The sequence below is a fragment of the Agelaius tricolor genome, unplaced genomic scaffold, assembly GCF_023055355.1.
Source record: "Agelaius tricolor isolate 1412-34295 unplaced genomic scaffold, bAgeTri1.0.p SCAF_15, whole genome shotgun sequence".
NCBI classification, from domain to species: domain Eukaryota; kingdom Metazoa; phylum Chordata; class Aves; order Passeriformes; family Icteridae; genus Agelaius; species Agelaius tricolor.
In genome coordinates this window covers 13,606,917-13,626,347 of record NW_027269275.1, presented here as the reverse complement: position 1 = coordinate 13,626,347, position 19,431 = coordinate 13,606,917, and the positions used below count along the sequence as shown (strand labels likewise).

The window sequence follows — 19,431 nt, the reverse complement described above, 5'->3', positions numbered from 1 at the left end:
ACAGTAGTTTTGAGACTAATTCTTGTTCCAGGCTGCCTGCGGAAGGGCGCAGGGCTCCTGCAGTCTCTACGCGCTCTCCTCTGCCACCTTGCCTGTAGCTTGGGGGGCTCCCGGAGGCCCCTCTGATTGCCCACGCGCGGCTCCGGCGGTGCGGCCGCTGTCCCGGGCGCGGGGGGGTGCGGGGCAGGGCCGGGCCGGTGGAAGCGCCGCCCCGGCCGTGACTCAGCGCGCGGGGTGACGGGCGGACGCGGCGCCCGGAGCCGGGGCGGGGGGTTCGGGCCCGGTCTCTTTCCTTTCTCCAGCGGGGGCGGCTCGCCCGGCCCCGGGGAGGGGCGGCGGGGCGGGCGTTAAGCCGGGGGAGCGCGCCGAGCCGGGGCCGGGCGGTGGCGAGGGCTCCGCGATGCCGCTGCTGTTCCTGGAGCGCTTCCCCTGGCCCAGCCTCCGCACCTACACGGCGCTCAGCGCCCTGGCGCTGCTGGGCGCCGGCCTCAGCGCCTACCGCGCTCTCAGCCAAGCGCCCTGCGGGGCGGCGGGCACCGAGCCGGCCGAGCCTCAGCGCTGCGCCGGCCCGCGGGCCCTGGACGTCGCCTACTACCTGCTCTCGGACAGCCTCTGCGTCTGGGTGAGCCCGGGGCGGCGGCGGGGCCTGCGGGCCCGCGGCCTGCGGGGCTGGCAGCGGGATCGGCCTCTGCCGGCACCTCCCCGCGGCCGGGGGGCGGTGGGCGGCTCCGGGGAGTGTTTCGTTATTGTTGTTTGAAAACTGCTCGCTGAACGAAGAGGGGGCTCGGCTGGGTTTCCCCTGCCCGCCCTGGGCCGCCTCCGCCGCCGCTTCCCTTCGTGCCTGGCCGGGGCGGTGGGGCAGCGTTAGAGCCGAGCGCCCGGAGTTCAGCCCGCGGCTCGTGCTTCTCTCCCCGAGCGCCCCCCGCTCGTCCTGCCCGGGGCTTTGGGAGAGGCTGTTGGGAGCGTTTGTCGCGGACCCAGGCGCTTGCTGGGCTTAAGCTTCGCCAAGCACTGCCCGACCTGCTCTGCCAAAAATCTGTGTAAGGGGCTGTCCGGTATTCGAGCCCAAGCCTTGCTGCCTTTATTTATTTATTTATTTTTTTAAAATAGCACTGAAAGTCTTGTAGGTAAGAGGAAACACTCTCACCATTTAAGGAAAAAAAAAATTCTGTACCTTTTAAAACCCAAACCTCATAATGGTTTATGAATTTTGGCTCACTGATTTGTAGTTGAAATAAAGGCTCAACAAGGGGATATTGGATACCTTGCTGAGTTGTTGTTGTTGAACTTTTCATCTGTCTGTCACTCAAAGGTGGCAGTAGTTGGACATCTGCTTCACAACATACTTGCTTGACTGAGGTGCTGTTTTTTAGTATACCAGACATATTCATCCTATTAAAACACGGTCTCACAGCCTTAAGAATCCTGGAGAAGTTACATCCATTGGAAAAGACAGGGCAAAGCTTCATCATCTACCTTTTTAGTGTCCTGCTAAGGTCAAAAGTTAATTACACGTGCCTTTGCCAAATGTGAGATGTCAGTTTTCCCAGGCCCATGTCTTCTGCTTCTTGCTACTTTGCTGTTAAGAAGTTTTCCAAGAAAGCCTCAAGAAGTGTTTTTACTGAAGGTGTGTGTGCTGTTCAGCACGTTTTGAGGCAACCTTTGAATCCTCTTACTGTAACAACAGATTCAAACTGGATTTTTCTTATCTGCCATATGTTAAACAAAATTACCATCTTGGTGATCTCTAAGTTTTGTCCTTATGTTCTTTTGTGAAATTTGTTAATCTGTATGAAATAATTTATTGTGAAGAGGTAGAGCAGTTTGTTGGCCTTACTGCTGTACCAAACTGTGCTAGTATTTCTAGAAAAAAAAAAGCTAAGACTTATCAGCTACTTCATGTGTCTTGAAAGAGGCCAGGCTTAAATTTCATCAAAAGAAAAGGCAACTAATACTGTTCCGTGAACAATGGCAGGTTTTGTTAGGCTCCCCTTCTCTCCCTTCTTCTAAATAGGGCAAAAGTATTTGTCACTGACTGCTTTATTTCTTTCCAGGTACTAGTGAACACTGCCTGCTGTTTTCTGATGCTGGTTGCTAAGCTAATCCAGTATATGGTGTTTGGTCCTCTTCGTGTCAGTGAGAGGCAGGTGAGACAGCAAACAAGGAAACTGTAAAATATGACAAACGGTGTGATTTTCTGTATGGAATTGCTGAAACTGCACAAGAAAAAAAAATTATATGTCTTACCATTTGGTTAGCTAGTATATCCACAGCCACAAGCTTCTGGTTTATTTTGAAGGGAATTTTTCTTATTGTACTTTATAAGCCTTCAGTCAACTTGAAAATCCTGTGTCTTTAATGAACTCTGTTAGATTTCTTACAAGCATGCCTCAGTTCAAAACACTTGTAACGTGTTCTTCTCTATCCTGCCTGCACCTGGCAGCATTTCTCCATTGCTTTTTGTAGTTGTCAGCACTGGCAGCTTTGAGTTCCCTCTTCTTTTTTACCTTGACTGCTGGAGAAGTGCTTTCCATTTTCCTACACTGAGTGAATGGTTTATCATTGCTGGTTTAAGAGGGAGAAGGCAAGAAAATCCCAGAGAAAGGAGGTGAGCAGGACAGAAAACTGAGGCTGTTTAGTCCTGCTCTTGTCTATGTGAGAATGGTTGTAAAAGTTCAGCAAAGGAGCTATGAAAGCCCAGAGTTTTTAAAAACAGGATCCTGCAGAAGATGAAGGCAGCAGCAGGACCTTGAATAGTATCTCTATATATTTTTTTTTAAAAGTAAGGCAAATGCATAAGTTGCTTGTGTAAATGCAGGAGCAGTGGTTTGGAGTGTGTTCACATATTAAAAAAAAGTCTGTAAAAAGCATTCTTTAGGAGGAATCATGCCATAATGATTTTTGACATGCAGAACTGAGGCACACAAAGCCTCATTAATAACTGTGGAGCTCTCAAAGCCTATTGTGTTTGTAATTCTTACCTTGTAGATGCTCTAAGTGTATTAAAACCAAGACACTATCAAACTGCAGTGGGCCAGATTTTCTCTCCAGTCCATGTTGACTATAAGGATGTGGAATTTTAACTGGTGATGGTTTCCAGGATGTTCTCTGCCCCCTTAAAGACTGAAGTGAAAAGCAGTAGCAGTGTGGATCCACTTGTGTTTGGACAGTGGGAGTTTGTCATGTAAAGGAAAGCTGCTTATTAATACTGGCGAGCCCAAAACAGCAGCATCATTAAGGAATTCAGGGCCTGTCTTAACTAAACTCCTGGTGATTTCATTGTGTACTTTAACAAAACATTTTGTTTCATAAATTTTTTAATCCCCTCCAAGCTGGCTTGCTGTCTGCTGCTTGAGAACATCATATTATTTTTTCCCTACTTTTTGTGTGTGGGAATGGTTTTATTTTCATTGCTCATCTATTTTACTCTCCACTGTAGGCATTGTGATTCTTAAGCATAGACTTCATCATCTTTTCTTAATCATCTGTACTTTTTGGCAGATTTTTGGAAGCAAGGTGCTAGGCAGTTTGGGCATCTTGAATAACTAACTGTGGTAGCTCTTCCAGCAGAGAGGACTGTGTGTTTGCACCCTGGTAGCTGAGTTGCTTGGGCATGAAGAATCAGACTGAAATCAGACTTGCTTTGTGCTGAGCACTGTTTTAGGAATATAGCAGGAAACTGCATTGTGTGCTGTGTAGCACAGTTATGCTGCCATGGTGCAAGAAACTAGATAGACAGTAAGGTCTGCTGGTACTTTTAATATGTTTCTTACTTGAGTCTCTTCCATTACAGCATCTCAAGGATAAATTCTGGAATTTCATTTTCTACAAGTTTATCTTCATTTTTGGTGTGCTGAATGTTCAGACAGTGGAAGAAGTAGTGATGTGGTGCCTCTGGTTCTCTGGACTTGTGTTTCTCCATCTGATGGTTCAGCTCTGCAAGGATCGCTTTGAATATGTAAGTTTTGATTAAGGGCTGTCTTTTGGGGCATGCAGATTCTGTTTCTGGCTCAGGCACTGGCTCAGATAAGGTACAAACAGATCATTTAGACCTTTTCCACACCCTGCGGTACTGAACACGTGCACGTCCCATTAGCTTCAAATACTTGCTTTAAAGTACAATGTCAATCTTACTCCTTCAGTTTTCCCATGAGACAAATGGAGCTGAAGATCCTTATTTTCTGTAATAAATTGCTCCTTATATGTGCCCTGTAATTACTGTTACATAACTGGATGAGATGGCTTCATAGCTCTCCTTAGTAAAGACATCTTAACAACAGAGCATCCCTTAGATTGGTGCCCTTTAGGATTGGCCTGTGGAGCCTGTTTCTGCAGATTCTGTGCTCAGGTTTCACACTCACTTACATATACTGAATTTTGACTGCCAGTGTCTTTACAATATACTGTGCAATTTTCTCTCTAAGCTACATCCCACTTTCTGTTAATACCAGGAATAAATTAGGTAAAAATGCAGAAAAGGAAGGCTAAGCAAGAAAGAAGAAACTGTAATTTAAACAGTAAATCTTGGCCTTTAAACTATAATGGGCCTGCATTTTCCCAGGCTCCTCTCTCCTGGCATAGAAGTTTTACCTGAATTGAATCCATGAATCTTTTTTTGGTAGGTCTGGGTTTTGCAGGTGTTTTTTTTAATAATGTCCAGTAAGGCCTGTTAATTCATGGGTAGCTAAGCACTTAAACTTGAAACTACATTGGCTAGGGTTAGGAAAATTAAGACAGCAGTGAGCAAGGCAGTCATCTGGTATTTTTAGTGTTGTTCAGAAAGCTGTGAAAGAATATGGCTCACTTGGGAAGAAATCCTTATTATATTATTTTTGCATTCAAAGCATGCATAGTTGTTTTTTGCTTGGACAAAAGATACTTACATGATTTGCCTTGTGAAGATGGGGCACGTGGAGCTGAACCAGATGCAAAGAATTAAAAAAGAACCCATTTAAAAACAAAACATGGGAATTGACTTTGTAAATCAGACCAGAGTGAAGCTTTGGGCAACTCCTTCTTTCCTTGTCCTGTTCTTTCTCATCCTGCCCTGGAAAAAAGATGATGGACCAACATCCACTTGGGTTGCCTTTGATTTAGACAGACCAGGTGTAGCCCTCTGTTAAAGTAGTTTAGAGATTTAGCACACTTTGCATGCTATTGAATGAGACAACTGTTTTTCAGCAGAGTCTGTTCAGTGGTCTCTAGCTGCAGCTTAAATGGTTTTTTGGGTAGACATCTCTTTCTTCCAGAAGTAAATGACAGTGGAAGAACTATGGGATGGAAGACCAAGCTGGACAAATTCAGATCAGCTGCTTGGTGAAAAATTGGCAAAACGTTACTTGAAGACTGTGTGTTAGGTTAGGTGTCTTTGTAAAATGCATATAAATCCTAAGCAGATGCTGTGGATTTGGTGCAGAAGCTACTGTGTCTCTGGTTTTCTTGCACAGGTGATTTAAACAGCTCAAATAATCATGGTAATTGTAAATAAAAAAATAATAACTGATTGTTAAAATGTGACTGTAAATGACAGTAACATGAATGAGGCCTTGGGATAGTGTGTGGGTTTAGCTTTATTCTTCATAATTTATTACGACATTGTATTGTGAAATTGGTTTTATGCTAGAAAGCAAAAGATTTTCCTGAATGAAGTCTTGTTTGGTGAGGTGACAATGGAAGGCAGGGTGGATGAAGTACTCATTTAAACTGTCACATATATATGTATTTGTGTTGCAGCTTTCCTTTTCTCCTACCACACCCATGAGCAGCCACGTCAGAGTGCTGGCCCTGCTCATAGCCATGCTCCTGTCCTGCTGTGGATTAGCAGTGGTCTGTGGAGTTGTTGGCTACACCCATGGCATGCACACATTGGCTTTCATGGCAGCAGAGGTGAGACTTCCTTCACGTGTGTTGTGGGTTCTGCTTTGCCTTTGACCCCTCACTTGGGGGTATCCTGGTATAGGATGGATTTGCTTTTAATTCCCATAAGAAAGAAACTTTGAAGACACAAACAAATCCTCCCCTGTTTTCCAGAAGTTGCCAGGTTGGCATGCTTTCTCTCTTTAGCCTTTAACCCTGAAAAAAATCTTAGTCTGAGGAAGAGAATGAGAGGGTAGACCTGTAAGGTGATCCTGAAATCAAATGACAGCTTATGAAAAAAGTAATGATTGTGCTTCATGAGCCTTGCAAGAAGGGTTGGTGAAACAGCACCTGAGAGATGGAGAGAGTGTGGATGAAAGTTAATGTGCACTTCAGCCTCTTTCTCTGAAGTTGTATTTTCTATTTCATTTCTACCCAAAAGGAGTGAGACATCCTTTCCTTAAGGCATACTCATGGCTTTTGCTTATGTTTGTGTAACGAGTTGTGTCTCAGCTGAGATGAGCAAAGCATTTTTGTGCACTCCTGAACACTGTGCACTAAACACCAGTATGTTTGTGGAGTGAGCACCAGTGTGTTTTTGATGTTGTGGTGGGTTGTTGCACTCTGCCTGAGGAAGTGATAATCTTTAACAAAGGAGAGGAATCCAATCCAAGTATGTTGTGTTAGCACATCGTTAGTTCAGATAACAAATAACACGTACAATTTATTTTCCTTCTCCTATCGTGAATTCATACTTGGAGCTAGGGAGCAGGAAGGAAGCTGATAATAGGAGAATATGATGCTTGTCACACCAGAGTTCAGTTATCAATATGTCTCTTTATTTTTCCATGAATGTGAGAATGTGCAAGACCAGATTTGTAATGAAACAGTGGAAGGGTATTGGAAGATTTAACAGTGTCTCTGAAAGGTGGGGTCTCTTTGGTGTCATGTCTCTTATCTTGGCTTGGCAGAAGGATTATCAGCATTGCACCAGCTCAGGGTAGGTTAATCAGGGAGTGCTGTGGTGCCTGTGTTGCCTCCTCAGAGCTGTGCTGTGTGGTAGTGTGGGTGTTTGGGGTTGCAGGATGGGGCCCAGTTGTTCATTTCAGTGGAGCTGTTCTGTGTGCTGATTAATGAAGGAGTGGCTCAGTCAGTGGAAGTGTGGGGAATGCAGAAGTAAGGGTCTCCTAGCTGTGACTGCAGCCACTGGTGTTTGAGAACATTCCTGAGCTGAGGGCTGTACAAACCCATTGTGTTTGATAGTCCCAGAGGTACTCTGGAAAGTTGTATGATCATTCATTGAACTTGTTTGTATGTCAGCCTCTGTAATATCCAATGGCAACAAATTCCACATTCACTTGGCTTTCTGTAGATGAAAGATGTCCTCTTTGAGTTTTTCTGAATCTTGTGTTTGATAATCACAGAATGATTTCAGTTGGAAGGGATCTTAAAGATCATCTAGTTCCAACCCCCCTGCCATGGGCAGGGAATAATGTTTAATCTTTTTCATAGAATTTGTAATTTTATCATCCTTTTGCCTCTTCTCTACTGCCTTTCCTTCTAAGCAAAAGAATTCTAGTCTGTTTAATCTTTTCTCATAGGAGATTGTATAATATCTTGCCATTTTTGAACATTTTAAATATTCCCTGTATGGATTGGGCAATCATGAGTAATTTCCTTGATTTTAATACCCAGAACTTATGTGAGTGAAATAAAATATTTAGGTTTATTTCCGTACAAGTACTGGCAGTGACACCTCATAGCAGACTTCAAGCTCTTAGTAAAAAACAATAAATCTTTGAGACTGAAATGTTTTTCTGGTGGTGGCTTGTGTGATGCTCCTCGAGAGGGACCCTGCCAAGTGTATTCCATTAGTGTGAATGAATTACATTAAGTTACATTAATCTATTAATCTCTCTTCTGCAAACATTGATTTAGCTCAGGGTTTTCAATAAAGCAGTATAGATGTTTTTCTTGTGTTTTAGGTAACTTCCCATTGTTCTCTGTTGCTTGCCAGCATTTTTTTTTTTGCTGCAGAAGGTGGATGTGAAATGTGCAAATGCCCAGAGAGAGCTGAGTAGGGACTTGCCTGTATTTTTGAGTAAACATTAATCTTTTTTGCTTTAATATATGGTGTTCAAGAATTACAGTATAGCAAGCAGTGTCCAGTCTGTATATCTTTGCATGGTTTTTTTAAAGCCAGCTAGTAAACAGCTGGCAGATATGTTGGGTATTGCAAAGGGTTAAATAGGCATAGAAGCACTTTAGGAATGCTTTTTTACAGATGGAAAAAATTATTCAAATTAACTGGCTTATTGCCACTTTGGGAAGTTAGTGGTTTTGGTAGTTCTTCTGTCCTGTTCACAGTACTTATGCAGAAGGCATGCCACCAGACCAGTTTCACAGAAGTGGTTTCAGTTGCTCATTGTAAATCCCCTGCATCTCGGTGTCACTTGGCCCCTGCTACCTACAGGGTGGTGTGGGCAGTCTCTGGGGGAAGCATGTCTGGTGTTTTTCACTGTGAGGATAGAATAAGAGATGAGCACTGTGGGCTTGATGGATTACAGAGAGGTGATGGGGCCATCTTCTCTTAGATGATGAGAGCCCATGGAAATGTAGTTAACCTTTTTGGTGACTTGTCTTTACACTTGTGATCTTACACTTTCTGATAGACTCAGGTTTTTTTCTGTGTACTTAGCCTAGAAACATAAGTATGATTAAAGAGAGAAGTTATTTTTGCAGCATTTACATCTCAGCAAAGTGGGGGGGAAGATTTGAAATTATCTTCCTCAAATTTCTGTTATTATTCAGTTCTTCCAGTTATTTTTTTTAAGAAGTGGGATAAAGAGAGGTAGTTGGTGGGATTGTGGTCTCAACACTTGCTGAGTGATAATAATTGAAAAAGGCAATACCTCCTTTGTAGTTGGGAAAAAATGTCACTTAGCAGCAACACTAGTGGCTGCTTTAAAAGCATGGTGTCTTTGGAACAATTTATTTCATATTTATTTATAAGCTTCAAGGTTGTCTCAGGTATGTTGTGCACACAGTCACCCATAGTGACCATTGGTTCACGGGACTTGTTAAGGTGCAATAAATGAATTTTGTGTTTTAGCCCTTGAGCTCCTGCATCTGCACTACTGTCCCTGCCAGAATGTTGTTAATATGTTTGGGTTTTTCTTCCTCTTTTGCAGTCTCTGCTGGTGACAGTCAGAACTGCTCATGTGATTTTACGGTAAGTTCTGTTAGTTCTGTTTTACAGGCTGTGTGTTCAGGATGGTAGTGCATATAGCATGTTTATGTAAGAGGTGTAGGTAATTACCTCATTGAATTGCAAATGCATGTTTGGAGATTGAGAGCAACCCTAAGGAGAGACCTGGGGGTGTTGGTAGATGAGAAGCTTGACACGGCCCAGTAATGTCAACCACATCCTGGTCTGCATCCCCACAGTGTGGGCAGCAGTCAGGGAGGGGATTCTGCCCCTCTGCTCTGTTCTGCTGGGACTCCCCCTGGAGTGCTGCATCCACCTTGGGCTCCCAACATGACAAGGATGTGGACCTGCTGGAGTGGGTCCAGAAGAGTCCTTAGAGATTTTCAGAGGAATGGAGCACCTGCCATGGAGACAGGCTGAGAGAGCTGGGGTTGCTCAGCCTGGAGAAGAAAAGGCTCTGGTGAAACCTTAGAGCCCCATCCAGTACCTAAAGGGGCACCCAGAGAGCTGGAGAGGGACTTTGGACAAGGGCATGGCATGAGGGAATGACTTCAAACGTGACAGAGGACAAGGTTAGATTAGATACTAGGAAAAAGAATCTTCCCTGTGGGATTGGTGAGTCACCGGCACAGTGAGTGGTTGCCCAGAGAAGATGTGGATGCCCCATCCTGGAAGTGGTCATGGCCTGATTGCATGAGGCAGCCAAAGGGTTTGGAAAGAGATGATCTTCAAGATCCCTTCAAACCCAAACTGTTGCAGGATTCTATGAGATGAAAAAGGTGGTTAGCTTTAGCCTGTGCTGTTTTTTAAGCACAAGTTCTGCAATTGACTTTTTTGTTTGTTTTATGTGAGTGATGTGTGTGTCTTATCCTGAAGCCTTTATTTGAATAAAAGGTTGTACTGGTGTTTAAGTAGTTACAGGACAGAAACATTTCTTTTAAAGCCAGCTAGTAAACAGTTGGCAGATATGTTGGATAGTACAGAGGATTAAATACGTGTTGAAGCATTTTAAGAATGATTTTTACAGATGGAAATGCATTTTAGGAGTGCTTTTTACAGATAGGGGTTGAAATGCATGGATAGCCTTAGTGGGTGGTATGGCTTGAGGCATGCATTAAAGTGGATGGGTGCTGCTGGATGAGGTTTGATAGATGCTACTTAATGTCATTCTACAGGGTTTGTTTTAAGGCCCTGGTCTCTGGAAGGTTTGCTTTGAAAAAGTCCCATGCATGTGTACCTGCACCACACCTCTGTGTGCATATGTGGGACATGGTGTGTAATGCAGGAGCCTCTTTGTGCAGGTCACTGTCAGCATTTCAGGTCTGACACTGAGCTCTGGTGACTCACCCAAGAAACACCTCACGTGCTGAAAAATGTGCTTCTGTAGTTGCTGTAGTCCTAAGGTTGACTTCCATTACCTGAAGTAGTTTTTAGCAAATGCTGCATCTTTTCTATCAGCTGGCAGTGTCTGTAGTGCCAGTGTGGGCTAAGCATCGACTGTTTTTGCTTTTTTAAAATGTTGCTGTTTGAAACCAGTAACATTAAAAGAAGTCCCCCTTGAGTGAGCACAGTCTGTGGGTACAGGGCCTCAGAAGGGTGAAGAATCCATATCTAGAAGTTTTTGAAAAATGGACAAAATAGTTTGAATTATAGAGATGCTATTTAACAGCAACAAAAAGGAATAATGTAATTTCCTCACTCTTGCAGATATGTAGTTCATCTCTGGGATCTCAACCATGAAGGAACGTGGGAGGGCAAGGGCACTTACGTCTACTACACTGATTTTGTCATGGAGCTAACCCTGCTTTCCCTGGATTTGATGCATCATATTCATATGCTGGTATGAAATACTGGACATAATGCTGAACAAATAGACTGGCCTTAAAATAAAGGGTATTGGGTATACACATTTTTGCTTATTTTGGAAACCAGATATTACAGAGAAGTTACTTCCTCCTGTGCAGTTGAAGTCATCACAAATAACTTTGTTAAGGAGTATTAACTACTGTGTGTAATTATCTGTTTAGTAGGTGTTTAATTAGCTTTTTTTATTGAGTAATACCAGACTGAATTATTTCATTGGCAGCAGGAGATGCTAAGCTGGACAGGACTGAATTCAGCTTATTCTCATTATAAATGCTGTGCTACCAAATTTCTTTGTGAAGAGGTAATGAGTGGTAGTACCTTTGAACATGAGTGGTTGGTCTGAATGGACCCAACAAAAGAGAAATTCTTCAGGGCTGGTTTCTTGATTTCTTTGTCCCTTAAGACCTGATGCAGCTTCTTGTTTCTCATGGTTCTTGTTTGTAATGACTGCTCTGTGGTTTTCCCAAGCTGTTTGGCAATATCTGGTTATCCATGGCCAGCCTGGTGATTTTCATGCAGCTGCGCTACCTGTTCCACGAGGTGCAGCGGCGAATTCGGCGGCACAAGAACTACCTGCGTGTGGTTGGAAACATGGAGGCCAGGTCAGCCCCTCACTTGCTCTGCAGTCTTGATGTAGATCTGGTAGAGAGGATCCCGAGAAAGAACTTGGGATTCTTTTCTGTTCCTTTGATACACAGTGGCATGGTGTAAGCTGGACAGATGCAGTGTTCCAAACCTGACCTTAAGTCTCTACACTTGGATTGTGTTTTTACCCATTTTATTTGTTAGTGGGGAGACTCTTTCTGGGTATAACAGATAGGTAGGATTGACTTGTGTAATGGCAGCATTACTGGTAATGTATAAAGTGGCAAAAGAATGAACTCCTCTGACCAGTATTTCTTCTGTATTTTTTTGCATACTACCTTTGTTGGGTGACAGAAGCTTTGATGAGCTCTGCCTGTTTTAGCTGTCAAATACTGGCTTTGGCTGTGATAGAAATCAATGCTCTTAATTTCATTAGGCCATGCCATTCACTTACTCACTGAAATCAAAATATTAATTAAACCCTGCCTAGCTTTACCAGTGTATTTACTAAACCTGAAGCCAACTTTAAGACTTTACCTAAAGTGGAGCTAGGAGCACTTTGGCAGTACTTTAGTCCATTCCCTTTTAGTGAGGTCATATGGAGAAATTGGGATGCCTGCTAAATCCTGCTGCTGTAGTCCAGGTGGAGAATGCTGCTTTGTCTAGAAATTCCTGAGGCTTTTTTTTTTTGAGAAGTTGTTTAATGGCTGTGATATTACATTAAGAGCTGCATAATAAAGTTCATCCACAATGCATTGTTTCTTTCCAGTAAGATGCAGCCACTGAACCCCTTTGAGCTGTTCACAAAGGTGTTTGAGTTGCATATGTAACAGACTTCTTATCTGAATAACTTGCTTGTTCTTCAGATATATTCCACACCAGCAGTGCTGTGAAATGTTGTTACACCACTCATTTCTATATTGTTTGTGTTTGGATACTGTATAGTATCTGCTTACATGGCACTGTAGCTTAAAAAACCAGGGAGAAAAGTCAAGACAAATGGGAATCGCAAAATTTGAGGCCAAAATTAGTCACCATAAATGCTTATGATCCCAAGCAGACAGCTTAATGGGTGCAGCTATTAAAACTCATTTAGAAAAATGACATAAACCAAATCTATACAGATTATAATTTAAGGATCTCAACAAAATGATCATATAATTGGCTCTTGGAAGGTACTAAGTCAAAGCTTTATGCACTTAGGATGTATGAGGAGATGTGCAAAAGAGTGCCTGCAAAAGGCATCATAGGCGTGTGTATATGTGTATTCCTTTGCAGTGCAGCCTGAAAAATAACAAATCAAAAATAACAAATCTGTTGGCATAGGTCTCTTAATGAAAAGTTAACATGGGGGGTAAGGTTTTCTCACTGCTGGATTCTCTAGAGAGGAGGCTATGCTGAGCTTGTGTAGTCATTCCTTCTGTCTCTTCCTGTTTCTTCTTTGCAGGTTTGCAGTTGCAACACCAGAGGAGCTGGCAGTGAACAATGATGACTGTGCCATTTGCTGGGACTCCATGCAGTCTGCACGGAAACTCCCTTGTGGCCACCTCTTCCACAAGTAGGTGTGCAGGCTGGAGAGGTGCACCCAGCTGAGAAGGGAAGGGAGAGATGGGCATGGCTGGAATTCACAGTGGGATGACCAGTAACAAACTAACAGCAGAGCTGATGGGTGCTTGCTGCCTGGGTTGTCTTGGTCTGCTTCTGACAGCAAAGTACAGGTCTTTTTCACTCCAGCCATTTTCATGTTTGGGTTGTTCCACCTGGTGCACTTGTTTTCCCCCAAACTAAGTGTGTCAGCTAACTAACCTTGTCAGCTAGTGGGTAACCAGTGTTGAGTTTCTCAAACACATGTCAGTAGATTTGTTGTGTGCAGGTTGTGTTCATTTTCAGGTGAAGAAGAAAAATTAGAGCTGAATCCTTAAATACTTTCCAGGTATCACCTTTAAGGAGAAATCAGGGAGTATTTTTATATAGTGCATCCTCACATGATGGTGAGTCCCCCAGGACAGCTGTGGAGGCCAGGTCTGAATCTGTGGTTTCAAGGGGCAATGAGTCCATCAGGGCTTTAAAAGAGGTTAACCAAATCAGCAGAAATGGTCCCTAAGCAGCTGGTAGTTAGAACTGGGAGACTTTTGGCCAAAGAACCTCTCTATACACTCCTTCTTACATTCATTCAGTAGTGAATAGTAGCATATGCTTATGGACATAGTGTGCTGAGCTGGATGTGACTTTCCTTCGATCTTTTGTAGCAGTGCTTACACTTCCATGCCTGTGCTTAAATATGAAATGAGAAACAGGTGTTTCTGGAGGGCCATATGATGAATATGCAGGTCAGTTAAATTGTCCCTGTGGTGTTACTTTCTGTAAATAGCTTTTTGCTTTTCTGGTAACTGTCAAACCAGAGGTTGTAATGTGTGTGCTAATTTGTTGTCATTTATGACAAACCTTGCCATAAATATTTATCTGTGTTCCAAGAAGTCTCTAATGAGATAATGTGCCTCCATAGCAGAAACTCCTTTTCCAGTGCTACTGAATCATGTGAATATTTAATCACCTGCTGAGCACTTGAGAAGCCCAGGGTCTTCTCTTCAGAATGACATTTTCTCTGTATTTAAAAGGATCCTTTTGTATTTTTCTTCTGAAGCAATTACAGTTCTGAATCGAGTTACACTCCTTGGTGCTTTTAGGGAGGGAACATGTTACACTGGACGGCTTGCATATAAAATCAGATGTAGCTAATAACTCTATTTACAACCTGAGAGTGGTTTCTCTCCTCATAAAAGCCTGGTGATTTTGTCAACAGGCTGAACACTGTGTCCATTCTCAATTACGTGGGATTTTTTTTCCACATGAGTTATTTGGAGTGGAAGAGAAGGTGGCAGGGAAGATTTGTGTGGCTGAGCTCAGCCCTGTGCCCAAATATTAAGGAAATTAATTGGGAGTAGTTGTGTGACTCTTTTAGGCATGTTGAAACTCTCCTTTACCTTCTAGGAAGCAGGCAAGTTCAAGAGTTGTTGCTCTGAAAGGTGGCCAGCCTTGACCTGCTGTTTGCCCTCCTCCTCCCAAGGTGCTCTGGGTTTCCAGGGTGTGACCACAGCTGGCTTCTGGGCTCTGGTGCTGATGCAGCTGACACAGGGTTGTGTCCATTCCAGCATCTTGGCTCTTGAGCTGTGGAGGAGCAGCAGCCTGGTGGCAGCTTGGGAGACTCTGGCTGTTTCCCCAGTGACCTTTGCAGTACAGCTCAGCAGAGGTGTGAGTTGTTGAGGGCAGGGTGGGTTTCCAGTGGTCAGGGAGGTGATGTTGGACAGCACTGCCAGTGCCAGGATGCTGGTTGTGCTGCTGACCAAGGTGGTGGAAGGTGGCAGTTTTTTGCTGTGATGCTTTGGTTGTTTTTGGGAAACCCATCACTGTGTATCCCTCCATTGCAAGTTGATGGAAAGCATTTTGGCAAAGTTTCAGGAATTGAACAGAATGCTTGTATCCTTGACTTCACTGTAGTCCTGCAGTTAGAGCTTTTCCCTTGCTTTCTCAACCCAAACCTGTGATCTGTGCCTTCATTTTGCTTACAAATACACAATTTTGGGAACAGGTTTATTTGATCTTTTTGTATGTCTTTACCTTTCTAAAGTGTTTTGAGAACTTTTGGAAAAAAACCCACCCTGCAAAATGTGAAGTATGTGTTACAATATTGAAAGTGTTCAGCCCTGTGAAATTCAGTTCTTCCACACTGAGAACTAGATTTAACTTGAACAAATACTGCAGCTGGGTATATCAGCATGAATCAAAAAACATGCACTGCTTTGAGTGTTTCAGCCTGCATTTGAAACACTTCTCACTTTCTGCAGGACAGAAAATTTCAGAATTAAGGAAGGATTGTAATGGCACAGAATTGTTAGTATTAGTAAATATGTGTGTAGAAGGTTGCTGGAGTGGGACTGACTTTTGTGGTTTGGGTATTGGTATTTTGAAAAGCTATTTGAAAACACTGGAGGTGCTATTGCCTCATCACAGGCAGAACTGCTATGAAAATGTGTCAGGATACATTAACTATGTGTCCAGTTGGTTTTTGCCTTTTTCTTTTGGGAATGGTGAGAGAAAAGAGCTGATTTCTTTTCCCTTCCAGGCAAAACTTGCTTGTCCTGAGCTAGAAGGACAGCAAGCTTGGAGAATGTTTTAAGCTTGTGATAAATCTGCATGCATATTTATAAAAAAGCAGACACTTGAGTATTTTCAGCTGAAAGTAATAAGAAACCTATGCCAGAGTCATCAGGAGGGCCATGTGATGAATTAAGCTCATTAAGGGTATCTCTGAGCAGTCCATGTGTTGATGTTGTGTACAGAATATGCTGCAGCTGCCTGATGTACTGGTGACGGTGGTGTTTTGGAAAAACACTGCAAGCTCACCCCAGTGTTACTGTTTTCCTGTCAGCTCGTGCCTGAGGTCCTGGCTGGAACAAGATACATCTTGCCCCACCTGCAGGATGTCTCTGAATATCACTGACAGCCACCACGTGAGGGAGGATCACCAGAGGGAGAATCTGGATGAGAACCTGGTGCCTGTGGCAGCAGCAGAAGGCAGACCCCGCCTGAACCAGCACAATCACTTCTTCCACTTTGATGGTGAGCTGAGCACATCTGACACCTGCTGCTGGTGCCCACATGAACCAGGGGAGCAGGAGCAGCCTTCTCTAGAAGGGAGCTCTCTCTATGCTTCAGCTGGAACTCAAACCATGCTCTGCCTGTGTTTGTCCAACACCACTGTGTTTCCAGTGGCTCTTTTGCAAGAGCTCTGAGGTTTCCCAGAGCTGTGGAGACTTCTTGAAAGATTCTGTACAAGTGCTCCCCTTTTCTGGATTTGTTGTGGTCAGCAGCTTCAGTTACTGCCATTTATTCATTGTGTGCCATGTTGACAAGCAGAATGGGAAATTCCTGTGTCTTTTTTTGCTACCATGTGATGGTTAATCAACAACAGTCAAAGAGGAGGAAAAAAGCCCTCTGTGGTGCAGTCTAAAAGTCAGTCTTTTCCCTACCACCTAGCTAATGTGTAGTTGTCAAAAGTCCATTTGCAACTCAGTTTACAAGACACAATTTGCAATGCTTGGTTTGGTGCAGAAGATTAGTCTCAGAAGGAATCATGTAACCACAACAGTTTAAAATATTTGGGGGTTTTTAGTAGTGTGTTGTAAGTACTCTCAAAGCAGATGTGATTCCAGGCCACAAGAAGTTCTGTGTATGGAGACAACTTGTTTTGAAAAAGGCAATTTATGTTGTTTGTCTTCCAGATTTTTCTTAGAATTTTGGTATTGGTGAGTGCTGTTTTCGACAGTCTCCCAGATTTTGATGGCACTCTTGGTGTTTCTCAGATGATTTCAGTACTGCAGATATTGAACTTTGGGCTCTGCCCTTGTGGAACTCCCATGGGGCAGTTGAAATGCTCACTGCAAACTTACACAGTGACCTGTTCCTCATCTGTGCTTGTTTTGAAATCTTTGGAGATTGGAGAATCGTGGGCAGAGAAGGGTCAGACAATTTCTAGGTACATGGAAACTGGCTGATAGCTTCTGCATGGCTTCCACTTGTGGGGTGCTTTAGGTCTCCAAAGGACATTTATATTTAGAATAACACAGTATTTTTGATGTTTGTCCTCCCCAGTGCTCTCCAGTGTCTTGGAGACCTGCAGTATTACCATGGAGATAGAAGGAGAAGTGGCATAGAGCAAAGCCTGAGTTTATTTAATTGGCAGCACAGAAGGAGGAGGGAGCCACCCATGTGCCCTACTCTGTTGAGCTGAAGCACACAATTGCAGCAGTCCCTTTGTTCAGTTACTCTGTGTCCCTTTGAAATAGTATTTCTCAGTGATGACCCATTTTGGGCCTGGATTCAGATTTCTTAGAAGCTGTCCTGTTTTTGTAAAATTGCTGGATTTATTCATATATTCCAGAGCTGGATTTGACTCTGGATTATTTTAATTTTCACTTGAATAGGAACATTAAAAAAGAAAACAAGGATGTATTACTTCCTTGATCCTTTTGCAGCCCCCAGATAGTTACAGCACTATGACAGTGTTTTTGAAGAGAGTATGGGCAGGAACTGATTCACTCCAGCCATCTCCATGTCTGGGAGACCTTAGGGATAGATTGCACTGCAGAACTCCCTGCACATACCTTGTGGAATATAAAGATTTATGTTAAATACATGTAGAAGTACTTGGCCTGCTGAGATTCTCATCCTCTTTCTTGACTTTCTTGGTGATTTCTTACTCCCAGGTTCCCGAATTGCCAGCTGGCTGCCCAGTTTTTCTGTGGAAGTGATGCACACAACCAACATCCTTGGAATTGCACAAGCCAGCAACTCCCAGCTCAATGTTATGGTGAGACTGCACCTCAGCCTTCCTGTTTGTGTTGTGTAGGGGAAGGGGTTACGTGGAAATGGAGAACATAAAGGGGAAGGAAGTCAAAACAGTGGTTAGACACTAGATGAAAGCTGTTTTTCTGAGTGAGAGAAGCTTTACTTCAGTCAAGTTAGGGCTATATTTGGGTTCAGATTTGCCAGCATAAAAGAACAGGTCTAGAGGTAAGTGAATGAGGTAGAAGAATGACTTGTACTTCCTGGGTAGATGAGTAGACTTTTTCTCAGCTTGCTTAGTGCAACTTCTTCAGCTCTTTTTCAGTACTTCTGTGACAACTTGCAGCACCAAAAGGTGTGAGTCTGTAACCACAGAATTTAGCTGTTGGTCAAGTAGTAACTGATCAAACCATTCTATAGGTTTTGATTTGGTTTTTTAGTCTTTAATAGCACAAAGCTTCAAGATAGCAATTTCAGTGTCTTATCAGTGTGAGATGGGCTCTCTAGCACCCTCAGCTTTTGCTGGTTCATGACGATGATAGAAGCGTAGAGGATAAAATTCCATATTTGTTGAATTCATCCATAAAAAGTCTAATGTAGTACAAAAAGAAAAGGATGTGGCCTCATGAAACACTTCATTTTTTTGAGAAGTGCTATTTCCTTTGAGTTGATCAAGATACTGTGTTCTATACCATGGTAATAAATGTTCAGTGAGGTGTCTCATGAAAGTGATGGAATTTTCTGAATATTAGGTCTTTCCCACCCATAGCCTATACTTCTGTTTAAACATCAGCAGGGCAAGGCCACTATTTTTAGGGTGTTTGAGGCAGGGAGGGATCAAAAAGATGCTTGCAGATGATTTATTAGTTAAATATGCAGGGACTCTCAATCTGAGGTCAGTTTAATTTTTCTTTTACTGGACACAGTGACACAAATAGGCTTTTGTTAAGGATGAGTAATGATTTTGCTAGGATTGTGTATTATCAAAAGTAGAGTAGCAACTTATATTAAAATGTCTACTTTAATGGAAAGCTGGTTAAAGGTTAGCAGATTATTAAAGTGTTATACATTTTAAATAGAAAATAAACGACATTTTCCTTTGTGTTACTGAATAAAAACCCTAGGGAAGTATTTTGAGGGGAAAGCCAGAGGCTGAAATGCTAAATCAGTTGGTTTGGTCATAGGTTAATACAGTGGGGGGTTATGTTTGCAGTAGTTGCTTGTGTTGGAACTCACTGTCAGTTGGTGCAGAGTTTTTGCTTTGTTCTCAAAACTCCTTCCACCTTTCTTTTCTTATTGCCATTCTCATTCCCCTTTGCCCCCTCCATGACTTTGGGCATTACTGAAAATGGACATTTAAATATTAAATGAAATCTAGTTGTTGGACTCTGGAAGCATATTATTTGTCTTCCCTCTTACCTTTACTTATTTAATTTGGATAATATTTAACCAACTTGAAATTCAGTCATAACAGTTCCCTGACAACTCAGTTTAATTTAATTGAGTTTTCAGACCCTATTCAACTGGTTTGTAGGGAGGGTGGCTGGAGGGAGTGGGTTATTAAAACTTAC

General features: G+C 43.0%; 1 protein-coding gene across 2 annotated transcripts in view; it reads left to right on the top strand.

Annotated features, from left to right (window-relative positions):
* Positions 1 to 241: 241 nt before the first annotated feature.
* Positions 242 to 19,431, top strand: part of AMFR (autocrine motility factor receptor) — a 28,204-nt gene continuing 9,014 nt past the window's right edge. The window contains exons 1-10 of one of the 2 annotated variants that reach the window (XM_071440481.1): positions 242 to 622; positions 2,055 to 2,147; positions 3,794 to 3,958; positions 5,734 to 5,886; positions 9,048 to 9,088; positions 10,772 to 10,904; positions 11,399 to 11,532; positions 12,963 to 13,073; positions 15,945 to 16,135; positions 17,782 to 17,885. In XM_071440481.1, the coding sequence (XP_071296582.1) occupies positions 401 to 622; positions 2,055 to 2,147; positions 3,794 to 3,958; positions 5,734 to 5,886; positions 9,048 to 9,088; positions 10,772 to 10,904; positions 11,399 to 11,532; positions 12,963 to 13,073; positions 15,945 to 16,135; positions 17,782 to 17,885 (1,347 nt within the window). In that variant the 5' untranslated portion in view covers positions 242 to 400. Of the gene's footprint in view, positions 623 to 657; positions 1,041 to 2,054; positions 2,148 to 3,793; positions 3,959 to 5,733; positions 5,887 to 9,047; positions 9,089 to 10,771; positions 10,905 to 11,398; positions 11,533 to 12,962; positions 13,074 to 15,944; positions 16,136 to 17,781; positions 17,886 to 19,431 lie in introns of those variants that run through there. The other variant, XM_071440482.1, reaches the window with a different exon arrangement.